Here is a 13,667-nt window from a genome sequence, read left to right on the forward strand (position 1 = left end):
GAAGCATTTTGGCGGGGGATATCAATTCAACAAATTTGCTTGTTTCTTTTATTTTACCATGGTTTTGTCTCCATGATATGTGTCTTCTCTCAGAGTTATTCAAATGAGTCGTTCTCTGGGAAAACGGAGCTTAATGCATGAGCGTAAAGTGTCGTCCCAGATTAGCCTGTGCAATCCACACAGGATAATCAGTGACAACACTTTCCGCCTAAATTATATTTTTGCTAAGAAGAGACTTTATTTAAACAAAAATATCATAAAAGCGGAAAGTGTTGTCCCTGATTAGCCTGTGCGGACTGCACAAGCTAATCTTGGACGACACTTTACGCACGTGCATTATGCCCAGTTTTCTCAGAACACGACTCAAATGTATGTTGTTGTCTACTATCACTCACAATCATTTATATCCCTTGTTAAGTTACCTGATGCGAGGACTGGGAGGGTACTTCATACGGAGGAAGTTGGACCGTGGAGACAAGAAGGACAGCATTTACAGGGCCGTGCTGCACTCTGTAAGGGAAAAATATTTATAAGTTACAGGGCCGTGCTGCACTCTGTAAGTTACAGAGCCGTGCTGCACTCTGTAAGTTACAGGGCCGTGCTGCACTCTGTAAGTTACAGGGCCGTGCTGCACTCTGTTAGTTACAGGGCCGTGCTGCACTCTGTAAGTTACAGGGCCGTGCTGCACTCTGTAAGTTACAGGGCTGTGCTGCACTCTGTTAGTTACAGGGCCGTGCTGCACTCTGTTAGTTACAGGGCCGTGCTGCACTCTGTAAGTTACAGGGCCGTGGTGCACTCTGTAAGTTACAGGGCCGTGGTTCACTCTGTTAGTTACAGGGCCGTGCTGCACTCTGTTAGTTACAGGGCTGTGCTGCACTCTGTTAGTTACAGGGCCGTGCTGCACTCTGTAAGTTACAGGGCCGTGCTGCACTCTGTAAGGGACAAATATTTATGCCTCGCTCTGGGAAAAGGGGGTTCAAATGTAAAGTTGCTTCAGTATTTGAATATTAATTATAAATTCATGTTAAAAGTTTGATTTCAATAAGTGAATCATTACATCTTTATATTTATATTTGTTTGAAAGTGAAAAAAATGTAAAAGGCTTATTATGCCCCCCTTTGAAGAAGAGGGTGTATATTGCTTTGCACATGTGGGTCTGTCTGTCTGTCTGTCGGTCCGTCCAGCAGGTGGTTTCCGGATGATAACTCAAGAACGCTTGGGCCTAGGATCATGAAACTTCATAGGTACATTGATCATGACTCACAGATGACCCCTATTGATTTTGAGGTCACTAGGTCAAAGGTCAAGGTCACGGTGACCCGAAATAGTAAAATGGTTTCCGGATGATAACTCAAGAACGCTTAGGCCTAGGATCATGAAACTTGATAGGTAGATTGATCATGACTCGCAGATGACCCCTATTGATCTTCAGGTCTCTAGGTCAAAGGTCAAGGTCACAGTGACCGGAAATAGTAAAATGGTTTCCGGATGATAACTCAAGAAAAGTGCTCAAACGGGTACCCGAAAAATCCCGGATCCGCGGGTCAAAAAAATACCCGCGGATCCGGGTCAAAGTTTCTGCGAACGATACGGGTTCGGGTCGCAAGCTACGAAGTACAAGATTATATGTTGAATGTGTAGTCAAATCATCTCTTTTAAACAAGTGAAGTAAAATCACATCCTTTATCAAGTTAAGCAGTGATGTTATTACAAATAGTCATAAATGAATAGAAGTGACGCACCAAAAGCATAAATGTCGAGTTTAAAGGAGCTGTCAACCAGATTGACGAAGAAAAGAAAAGTTCTAAAATACCGTATTTTTTTACAATTATTAGTTTATATTGATTAAAATATCACGACTCGTATATTACATTACTTGAAAAAAGTTGTTAAGTTTTCATATTTTCAGTATATTCGGTAATACAATTTAACGATGTGAAATCGAAAGTACATCTCGAAAATAGGTTACATAACGATATACACGCTATAAATGACGAAAGTATATAGATTGATAATTTCACTACGCATGCGCCATTTGCATTCCTGGGTTTACCACGGGACGATGATGATCAATCTACTGTGACGAGAAATAGTAAAATGGTTTCCGGATGATAACTCAAGAAGGCTTATGGCTAGGATCATGAAACTTCATAGGTACATTGATCATGACTGGCAGATGACCCCTATTGATTTTGAGGTCACTAGGTCAAAGGTCAAGGTCACAGTGACAAAAAAACATATTCACACAATGGCTGTCACTACAACGGAGAGCCCATATGGGGGACATGCATGTTTTAACAGCCCTTGTTCAAAATGTGATACCAAACAAAAAATTCTGTGTTAATGAATAGCAGAGGTCTTTTAAAATTAAAAAAAAATCATGCTGTGCTATTTATGTTGACACATGTCCTTGTATGCCACAGTACATGGAGCAGTTGCTATGTCATGGAGAGAATGTTGACACGTGTCCTTGTATGCCATAGTACATGGAGCAGTTGCTATGTTACAGAGAGAATGTTGACACATGTCCTTGTATGCCACAGTACATGGAGCAGTTGCTATGTCATGGAGAGAATGTTGACACATGTCCTTGTATGCCACAGTACATGGAGCAGTTGCTATGTTACAGAGAGAATGTTTACACGTGTCCTTGTATGCCACAGTACATGGAGCAGTTGCTATGTTACAGAGAGAATGTTGACACATTTCCTTGTATGTCACAGTACATGGAGCAGTTGCTATGTTACGGGGAGTTTATGGAGTTCTTTCTGGAGGGGGGTCGCTCTCGTACGGGCAAGGCTCTGCAGCCAAAGGGTGGACTGCTGTCTGTCATCATGGACTCACTCAATAACGGTATGCTCATTAACCCCTTGGACACCATAAAATTCTGTAATTTCACTAAAAACCCATTCTGCCATACTTACTGGTATGTTGATAATATATATTTTTTTAATACAAAGTACTTTTTATAGAACAAAAAAATTGAAATCTTAGCCAATATGATTTTTTGGCAGGTGATAGGCACAAGTGCTGCAAATATGTCATGGACATATTAAATGTCCAACATTACAATTTCTTCTTTTTACATTTGATTTTTGTGAAACTTATCTTACATGTAGCTAAATCTTATGAAGATCTTATTCCAAATGTTGATATAAATGTGTAAGTTCATAACCTCTCCACTCTGAGCAGATTGAGCCACCTAAAGAACAGATACAGTTAATCACTAAATCACAGAATAAGGGAAAAATCATAAACTTACAGAATAAGGGCAAAATCACTAACTCACAGAATTAGGGCAAGATCACAAACTCACAGTATAAGGGAAAAATCACGACTTGTGATACCTGACATATACTGTTGAATTGAATACATAATTTATATATATGAATTATGCTATAATGCTGTTGAATCTGTATCCTGTTGAATTGTATATTGTTCTATAATGATGATGAATTTTTATAAAGTCTCATAGATAAACTGTAATATTTAAACACATTAGTATTGTACAACAAAATCGTGTTCATTTACTTTTGACGCGTCCTTAGCTGTTGTAGTTGTGATTCGTCCACAATTAATTGTTGGCTATTATAGTTTATACATTTGACACTTGATATCTGCGGCATGATTCCTTAACAAGATCAATAACAATTGACCCACATTATATATCTAATCTTATTTTCAAAACTAATCAATTTATATCCTCACCGTTTCATACCTGTCTTGTGAATACATATTCTTATCACGACTTGTGATACTTGACATATACTGTTGAATTGAAGATATAATTTATATAAATGAATTGTGCTATAATGCTGTTGAATTTGTATGCTGTTGAATTGTATATTGTTCTATAATGCTGATGAATTTTATTAAGTCTCATAGATAAACTGTAATATTTATACACATTAGTATTGTACAACAAAATCGTGTTCATTTACTTTTGACGCGTCCTTAGCTGTCGTAGTCGTGATTTTTTCACAATTAATGGTTGGATATTATAGAGTTAACATATTTATATCAATTTGTTGTTAAAGGTAATAGTTTATTCATTGATCTGATTGAGTCTGACTTAACCACCATGTTTATTATATGAACTTCTTTATGAACTTTTTCTTCATAAAGCTTTATCTTATTTTAATTTTTCTAACAGATACATATTCATTATGTTTTTCTCTACATGGAACCGATAAATTAACCATATTGAACCCCCCGAGAGTTTGCATGAACCTCCTCTTTTTTACTTTGTTTGGCATGACAGCTGCTTACATATTTATTTTGTTTCTCCTTGGTATAATATGAGTAAAGGCCAGACAAGAGTAGCTGTAATGTCCAACTTACGCATCAATTACTTCTTACCGCTAGCAATCACGTTTTATTACCTCATTGCTATCTTTAATATGCCTGTGTTTTTAAAATCTTTGGCTGTTAATATTGAAGCCACGTCCGGGTGTAATCTGACAATACAGACCCATATACGTATTTGTCCAAAGAGTCACAAACTCATGCAATATATCAAGTTCTTTTTTCTATTGATCAAAACAGTCTTTGTGTCAACACTTTGTCTATGGCTAAACTGTCTTCTACTAAGTATATCCGGCGATATCCACCCTAACCCCGGACCATCAGCTAGTGATTCCTCATCATCACTAGAATCCCATACTGACTTATCGCTAGATATGTCCGATTTTCTCAACTCTTCTCACAATTTGTTGATTGTTCACTATAATGTTCAAAGTCTTCCTCATAAACTGGATTTGCTAACTGCAGAATTAGAAACGTGGCTATCAGAATCCATCAGCAGAGAACAGTTGTTTATACCAGGTTTTAGCCTACCCGTCCGTCGTGATCGAACTCATGATCCACACGGCGGAGTTGCTGTTTATGTCAAGGATGGTATTAATTTTACTCGAAGACCAGATCTAGAAATAACAAATCTTGAAGCAATTTGGTTGGAGGTTCGACCTCATTCGAATAAACGAATTCTAATCGGAACTTTTTACAGACCACCAAATTCAGATAACAATTATTTCAGCAAAATTGAGGACTCAATTGGGCTGGCAATAGAAGCAGGCATCAATGACATTATAGTCTCAGGTGACTTTAATCTATAACACCCAACTTGATCAAGCTTAACGTAAAATCGCCTCCATTTCGCAGCAGTTTGCACTCGATCAGTGTATACAAGATCCCACTCACTTTACTGAAACGTCGTCCTCTATTATTTATTAAATATTTGTTTCAAATAAAGAATCTGTCATTTTCTCTGGGGTAGGTGAACCATTCCTTGATCAAATGATAAGATATCATTGTCCCGTATTCATTATTCTTAAATCCAAAAGGCCATCTCATCTATGCTTTAAACGTAAAATTTGGAAGTACGACTCGGGGAACTACGACTCTTTTAGAAGCAACCTATCAAAAATTGAATGGAATAACATATATAGTGACAATCTTGATATTTTTACTAAAAATCTAACAAACGTTTTACTTGATACAGCAGCTGAGTGTATACCAAATAAAGACGTCACCGTCCGCCCAGCCGAACCACCATGGCTCTCATCCGAAATAAAATTTCAAATACGAAAAACGAAATTATAGGAAAGCTAAAGCAACAAATTCCCAATCTAGCTGGACTAAGTTTCGTGTACTTCGTAATGAAGTAGTTTCTCTTGTCGGCTCTGCCAAATCAAATTATTATGACTCTCTTGCATGCAAACTTAAATCCAACAATTACTCCTCGCTGGATTGGTGGAAAGTCCTGAGTCTTTTCTTACAGTCAATGTTAGTAAAACATTACCTCCACTCGTCAACTGCGCTGGTGAACTGGTTTTTTGAAGAAGTTCAAAAAGCTGAAGTACTTAATGATTTCTTCGCTCAACAGACATATATAGATGAGTCTGATCACGTTCTACCGGAGTTAGCCTCCATTGCAAATCAACAAATACTTTCGTCTATAGTAATAACCACTTGCGAAGTAAAGGACGTTCTTATGAATCTGCCTATGGGTAAAGCTTGTGGCCCTGATGGTATAAATAACAGAGTACTACTTGAGGGAGCAATGAAATGAACTAAGTCAACCTCTCTGTGATCTTTTTAAGATGTCTTTGTCCACATCAACAGTACCAAATGATTGGAAAATGTCAAACGTTTGCGCAATATTAAAGAAAGGGGATGTTTCTATTCCCTCGAATTATCGTCCAATTTCACTTCTTAATACAATGGAAAAAGTACTAGAAAGGATTATCTTTAAACATGAATTTAACTTCTTTCGAGATTCTAATTTTTTCACAAAATTACAGTCTGGATTTATGCCAGGTGATTCGACTGTCAACCAGCTCACATATCTATACAATACGTTTTGTAAAGCATTAGATGATGGATTGGAGGTCAGGGTGGTGTTCTTCGACATAAGTAAAGCCTTTGACAAAGTCTGGCATCGTGGCCTCTTATTGAAACTGAAACATGCCGGTATCAAAGATAACCTTCTGAACTGGTTTTCTAACTATCTCTACCAAAGTTTTCAAAGGGTAGTAGTTCCCGGGGTCTCCTCTTCCCAAGCGGAAATCAAGGCTGGAGTGCCACAGGGCTCCATTCTTGGTCCCCTATTATTCCTTGTATACATCTATGACATTGTAAATTACATTGAAGCTCATATCAACTTATTTGCAGACGATACTAGTTTATTTGTAGTTGTTGACACTCCTAATTCTGCAGCCGCCGTTTTAGAAAGCGATATACCGGTAGACAAAATTGCAAGATGGGCCGATACGTGGTTAGTACAATTTAACCCACTGAAGTCGGAATCACTTATTATATCGCGTAAGAGGGACAAACCCCGTCATTTGCCTCTCCATATGTATGATACTCCAATTCCCTCAGTCAATAGTCACACACATTTAGGCGTTGTTCTGTCAAATGATGGAAGCTGGCATCAACAAATTGAGTATATTAAATTAAAGGCCTGGTCACGCATCAACATTTTAAAAAGCTCCGCTTCCGCATTGATTGAAGATCTCTTGAAATATGTTACTTTACGTTTATTCGACCAATTCTTGAATATGCCGATGTTGTATGGGATAATTGTACGATGTATGAAAAAATGAGTTAGACCTAATTCAAACTGAAGCTGCCCGCATTGTTTCCGGCTGTACCAGACTCGTGTCCTCAAGGTTACTTTTTAACGAAGTTTGTTGGGAAACTCTTGGCACAAGAAGATCAAAACCTAAACTCATTCTTTTCTTCAAAATGGTCAAAGGTCTTAGTCCAGAATATTTGTCCTTACTGACCCCACAATCAGTTGGTGAGCGATCTACAAGATCGTTACGTAATTCATCCCACTTAGATGGTGTTCCGTCTAGGACTTCTTTGTACCAAAATTCCTTCTTGCCCTCAACAATTTCTGCTGGGAATTCACTTCCAGACGAAGCAAAGCTTGTTGATAACATATCTGATTTTAAAATGGCACTTGATAATAATAAACCTCGTAGTAATCCATTGTTTTATTATGGTAAGCGAAGGCAACAAGTGTTGCACACACGTCTAAGAACTAACTGTAGTTCTCTTTACAAACATTTATATGATAGAAATCTAGTTCCATGGCCGCTTTGTCAATGCGGAAAAATAGAAGACACTACTCACTTTTTTCTGATCTGTCTTTTACATGCAAATTTAAGATTAACTTTAGTGAGAACTATAGAACAATACACGGATATATCATTGCGCACATTATTGTATGGCGATGATAATCTTTCCTTTATAGATAATTTAGCTGTGTTTGATGCAGTCCATAGTTTCATCGAAGGCTCATGAAGGTTCAGGATGATATAACTATTGGTTTTCTTTTTTTTTTACATTTTCTTTTCTTAACAATTATTTCTTTGATTCTACTTTGTTTTCTTAAATACACTGTTTCAATATTAAAAAAAAACAAAAACAATTTTGATTCCAATGATTCTTACATACTTGTTTAACCTCGAATCATTATTCATTGTTTTGTGTTTAAAATGCAAATTACCGTCACTATGTATGTTAATATATTACTGGGGAAAGGAACCCTACTAGCTTTGCTACCGTTCCAATCCTATAAACTTAAGATGTTTGTAAAATATCTTGTACACACATTCTAGAATAAATATGTAAAAACCAAGGGAAAAATCACTAATTCACAGAATAAGGGAAAAAATCACAAACTTACAGAATAAGGGAAATATCACTAACTCACAGAATAAAGGAAAACGCACTAATTCAAAGAATAAGTAAAAAGTGTAAAATAACTTGATATAGGGTTTTGCTTGACTTAGCTCTCTTGAAGTCTTGAGTATGAGCATGGTTTGTTTGAAGGTGTGGTAGAAGACGTGTACATGGTTCCCATCAGCATCAGCTATGAGAAACTTCTGGATGGCAACTTCAACCCAGAGCACATGGTAGGGGCTGTCCTATGTAGTGTACGGTGGAGCCGTTAACCTTTCACCACAAAGATACGTATTTTGACGCATTTGTGGTCCCTTAGAAAGTTGAATTTAATTAAAGACCTTTCTTACTAGATTTAAGATTTAAAGGCATCAGTTCCAACCCTTAGATACTGATGAGCAGCAAACAGCATAAAACCTTAACAGACTGTGAGTTACTCACAGGTTGTTCTGGTTTTATGGTTTCACTTAGCTTCTAAATGGGAAAGGGTAAGGCAAATGTTAACAAATGTTGAAAGATTTATACTTCCATTGCCATAGCAAAGTATTTGATATTTCAACAATTAATATCTATTGAATAGGTATTAAAATTCTTTGAACAAAATACTGGACAGTGGTCTTTTATAGGCAATTTTGGTCACACGGTCAACATGTTTGACTGAATACAAATACATGCAAATTAAAAAATGGAAAAAAAAATTGTGAGTCTGACAAAAGCAAATTTATGTGCATCAGATACAAAATAAGGGGTCTGTTGTCAGTTTAAAGTCACACAGTCAAAAATTGTGACTGATAATACCGGTCAATCTAAGCACATTTTAGATAGAAGAAACATTAAAGATCTGCATTCTGACCACACATTGACATGTACACTCTGTGAAAAGGGGTTTTAATGCATGTGCATAAAGTGTCTTCAACGATTAGCCTGTACAATTTGCACATGCTAACAGGGACAACACTTTATGATTTAATTGTATTGTTCGTTTAAAGGATTACTCTTCTTGAAGAAATTCCAGTTACGGTGGAAAGTGTTTTATCTGATAAGCCTGTACAGACTGCACAGGCTAATCTGGGATGACACTTTACATATGGATTAAGCCCCGTTTTCTGAGAGACGGGTTCATCCGTATTGTTACTGTGTAGGGTATGCCCAAGAAGAAGGAGTCTTTCTGGGGTGCTGTGAGGAGCATATGGTCAGTGATGAGGAGTCACTATGGCAACGTGAGGGTGGACTTTGCACAGCCTTTCTCTCTCAGAGTAAGTTTGAAATTACTGGGTTTGGATGGTTCCTGAAGATTGTTTAACCCTTTACCACTTAGATTCGTATTTAGACGCATTTGTGGTACCTTAGAAGTTTACATGTAGTTTTAAGACCTTTCTTACTATATGCAACTAGATTCAAGTTTTTAAGGCTTCATTTTCAACCCTTAAATACTGATGAGCAGCAAACAGCATGAGACCTGAACAGACTGCGAGTTACTCGCAGTTCGTTCTAGTTTTATGCTGTTTGCACATAGCCATTTTCACCTTGCTTTTGAGTGGGAAAGGGTTAATGCAAATGAGTATATTGGCACAACTTAAGACTTTTAACAAGTTGTAGTTTAACAATTTGTTATACCTGTTATTTAAGCAATAATCAGTTTCCAGATGGATTTTTATGCCTCAGGTAGGGTGGCATATAGCATTTGAACTGTCCGTCCGTTCATCCGAAAACTTTAACATTGGCCATAACTTTTGCAATATTTAAGATTGCAACTTGATATTTGGCATGCATGTGTATCTCATGGAGCTGCGCATTTTGCGTGGTGAAAGGTCAAGGTCATCCTTCAAGGTCAAAGGTAAAAAAAAACAAATCCAAGGGAAGTAACAAGCTTAAAAGGGAGATAATTTCTATTTATCATTTGGCAGGTACAGATCATTTTTACAAGGGAAGTAATATTTTTTAACTCGACTATTATATATGAAATAATTAGAATATGCATATTATTGATAAATCTATGTTAAAGTTTGCATACTACCCCAAATATTTCATGTGTCCCTTGACATATTGCTTTCATATTTTGCATACTTGTTGACCAACATGACCCCAACCTATAAACAAGAGCAGACAACTGTATCAAGCATTTTGACAGAATTATGGCCCATTTTATACTTAGAATATGCATATTATTGATAAATCTATGTTAAAGTTTGACAAAACAACACTTACCTGACATACCACAATGCACCACCCCCACCCCTCCCAAAAAAAGAAAGATTTTTTTTCTTATATTTTGAAAGATCATCTTTTAAATGATCACACCCCTACATTATACCCCCCCTCCCCCCCCCCCCCCCCAAAAAAAAATAAAAAAAAAAAAAATGTTTTCTTATTTTTGAAAGATCATCTATTAAATGATCACACACCCACATTATCCCCCCCCCCCCCTTCCCTGTCCATGATGGCTTACGTTATACTGTAAAGCACTCGAATAGTCGAGCGCTGTCCTCTGACAGCTCTTGTTGAAATATGAAATATCCATTTAAAAAATATTACTTCCCTTGTAAAAATTATCTGTACCTGCCAAATGATAAAAAAAAAAATAATCAAAGCGGGGCAATAGGGGGCGTTGTGTTTCTGACAAACACATCTCTTGTTTTAATGGAAATAAGGACTGTTATTTTGTAAGTACAACTGCATTTATCATGAAACAACCCTAGGAATAAACTTAAGCTTTACCAAATCAGTTATTTTGGGACTTTTCTGTTTTATTTCAATTTTCATATTTCAAGTTTGCATGGTATCAAATAATACCACAAATGTTTGATGATTTGTAAAATGTAAGCTGCTATAGAATGTGGATGAACAGTAGACTAGAGTAATAAGTTTTCAATATTGAGAGTTTTCAGTAATCTAATTGGCCCAATAACTCATTTACATGTCTGCTGCTCCCAGGAGTGTGTTCAAGCCCTAACGCCCGGAAGCCCCCGTGGTAGCCTCCGTGGTAGCCCAGAGTCGTCAGGCGGGGAGTGTAGTGACCCTTGTTCCCCCCGACCCCTCTGTAGGGCATATAGCAGCAACACGTCGCTCTACGGGACAGATGTTGTCGTTGAGGATGAGAGACGGGTCATCAACAACATTGGTCTTCATGTCTTACACAGTGAGTGATTTACAAGGGGAAATTTTCACATTTACCAAATGTTGTCTCATGGTCACCCTTGACTCTGTGCCTGCAAAATTGTTGTGTCAAAAACAGAATTCGTTGAGTAACAATTTTGGATCAAATTAAAGACATCTGTTTATTTGTACCATTAAATGATATGAACAATTTTAAAATTAAAGCATTTTTTAAATGTTAAACGAACATAATCAAAATGACTAGATCAACTTATAAATGGTTATCTCGCCTTTAAAGTACCATCATCAAACGTGATAATATGAAACCACTGACGAGTGCATTTCTATTTCTGAGACAAATACTTGCTGTTTGAAGCAAAGTCATAAATTTGATTGAAATTGTGTGTGTCCCTTGCCAAATCATTGTGTAATTGTATATGTTTACGGCCTAAACGCAAACACTGCTCTTGGTCATTGCATTGAGATTTGTTAGAATGGAAATAAGTTGAATATGTTAACAATATTTGCCTTTCGTGTCCTACAAAGAGAGTCAAGTCTGTTGTTTGTGTCCCTTTTCACTTCTTTATAGTGAGTACTGAATGGATTTTGCAACCCAAGGAAGATCGCATGTAAATCTGTTTTAATGTATACTATATAAGGAGGTGTGTTTGCAGGTTTGTGTTCTTAGTGGGAGTATTATGAGATGAATCTAAATGCATGGTCTACGCAGTGAGTGCTGGTTCAAGGTGTTTGTTTCAAGTAATGCTGTTGCATTTATCCTTGCTAAGAAGAATGCAGTTGATTTTCTCTTAAACTGTTTCAATTATTTTTGCCACTTCATGACTGACATATTACAAAATGTTATCCTCATCCAAATCTCAATAAATACATGTTTGAATGTGACACTCAATACACTTGTTTGATGTTTTGTTTCAGCCTGTGTTCAGACCTCAGCGCCCATGTGTACCAACCTACTGGCCTTCCTCTTCCTTACAAAACACAGACAGGTATAGCCAGTCAATGCCATATTAGTGTTCATGTTACTGTATATACACTTAGGTGGAAGAGTGGTCTGTATGAAAGCTCATTAAAGTAGAGAAAATGTTGAAATTTCAATGAAATAGGATCAAATACTCATTATAAAATCAAGACTTTATTACAGAATATTGTCAAGATTAAATACTGATGTAAAAGATAGATAGTTTGATATTTGTTATCAAATAACCTTTACAGCATAACACTTGTAGCAACCATGTTTTTTGGCAAATGATTTTTTTTAACAAAAATGAAAATAAACAATTTGTATGCATTTCATTTTGATATGTTTTAATAAGTGAATTTGTAAATTATCATTGTACAAGTAAAATGTTCACTCATAATCACAAAAAGTTCTAATTAATCCATTTATGCCTTGCATCTTGACAAAAAGGCCTTGGCAAACAGCGCAGACCCAGATGAGACGCCACATCATGTGGCATCTCATCGGGGTCTACGCTGTTTGCTTTAAGGAATTTCTGTAAGAAATATTCTAAATATAGAAATAAATATACTAGACACATCCCCCTTATTTTGTAAATAAATTGATCCAATTTAGAAGGATGGGAGAGTCCACTAGGCATAAATGGGTTAATGTTTATCCAGGGAGCCACGATGGAGCAGTTGATGTCTGATTTCAACTGGCTGCGAGGGGAGGTGATCATACGCAAGCGTGACCTTGGCTTCTCCCCCAACACAAGCTCCAAGGATGTCATCATGTATGCACAGTCTCTTTTAGGGGACAAGCTTGTCACCATAAGGTGGGTCTGTGTAGTCAGGCCTTGAGCGACTTAGAACAATTTACTATCAATCATAGTCTTAACCCTTTCCCACTTAGAGGCAAAGTGAAAACAGCTATGTGCAAGCAGCATAAAACTAGAACAGCCTGTGAGTTGCTCTCAGTATGTTCAGGTTTTATGCTGTTTGCTGTTCATCAGTAACTAAGGGTTGGAAATGAAGCCTTTAAAATTTGAATACAGTAAGAAAGGTCTTTAGTTGAATTTATCTTTCGAAGGGACTACAAATGCCTCAAAATACGTATCTAAGGGGTAAAGGGTTAAGGGACACATATAAGCAGGGTCCAATGGCCCCTAAATTTATCGTGGTATTTTTATTTATTGTTTTGGAAACTTTTGTATGTTTTATGTTTAATAAGAAACGAAACAACAAAGGTGGTCAACCCTGGCAAATATGTTAGTTGCTTACCCTGAGTATAATATCAAACATTTAGCCAAAAGAAATCTAATATAAAATGTTCCGAGCATTCTAATGCATTAATATTTGATGTTAAATTAGCCATACATATTAATTGGTCAATATTTATAGTCTTGAGGCTTATTTTG

General features: G+C 36.8%; 1 protein-coding gene across 10 annotated transcripts in view; it reads left to right on the plus strand.

Annotated features, from left to right (window-relative positions):
- The window catches only part of LOC127841323 (glycerol-3-phosphate acyltransferase 1, mitochondrial-like), a 58,423-nt gene that overhangs the window by 36,248 nt on the left and 8,508 nt on the right, over window positions 1-13,667 (plus strand). For all 10 annotated transcript variants that reach the window (XR_008030909.1, XR_008030911.1, XR_008030914.1 and 7 more), the window contains 7 exons: window positions 419-512; window positions 2,724-2,853; window positions 8,344-8,426; window positions 9,336-9,449; window positions 11,128-11,332; window positions 12,226-12,296; window positions 12,931-13,085. Coding sequence is in view for 3 of the 10 variants with exons in the window: in XM_052370045.1 (XP_052226005.1) it covers window positions 419-512; window positions 2,724-2,853; window positions 8,344-8,426; window positions 9,336-9,449; window positions 11,128-11,332; window positions 12,226-12,296; window positions 12,931-13,085 (852 nt within the window). In the remaining 7 variants the exon portion in view is untranslated. The remainder of the gene's footprint in view (window positions 1-418; window positions 513-2,723; window positions 2,854-8,343; window positions 8,427-9,335; window positions 9,450-11,127; window positions 11,333-12,225; window positions 12,297-12,930; window positions 13,086-13,667) is intronic.

The sequence above is a fragment of the Dreissena polymorpha genome, chromosome 8 (assembly GCF_020536995.1).
Source record: "Dreissena polymorpha isolate Duluth1 chromosome 8, UMN_Dpol_1.0, whole genome shotgun sequence".
NCBI classification, from domain to species: Eukaryota; Metazoa; Mollusca; class Bivalvia; order Myida; family Dreissenidae; genus Dreissena; species Dreissena polymorpha.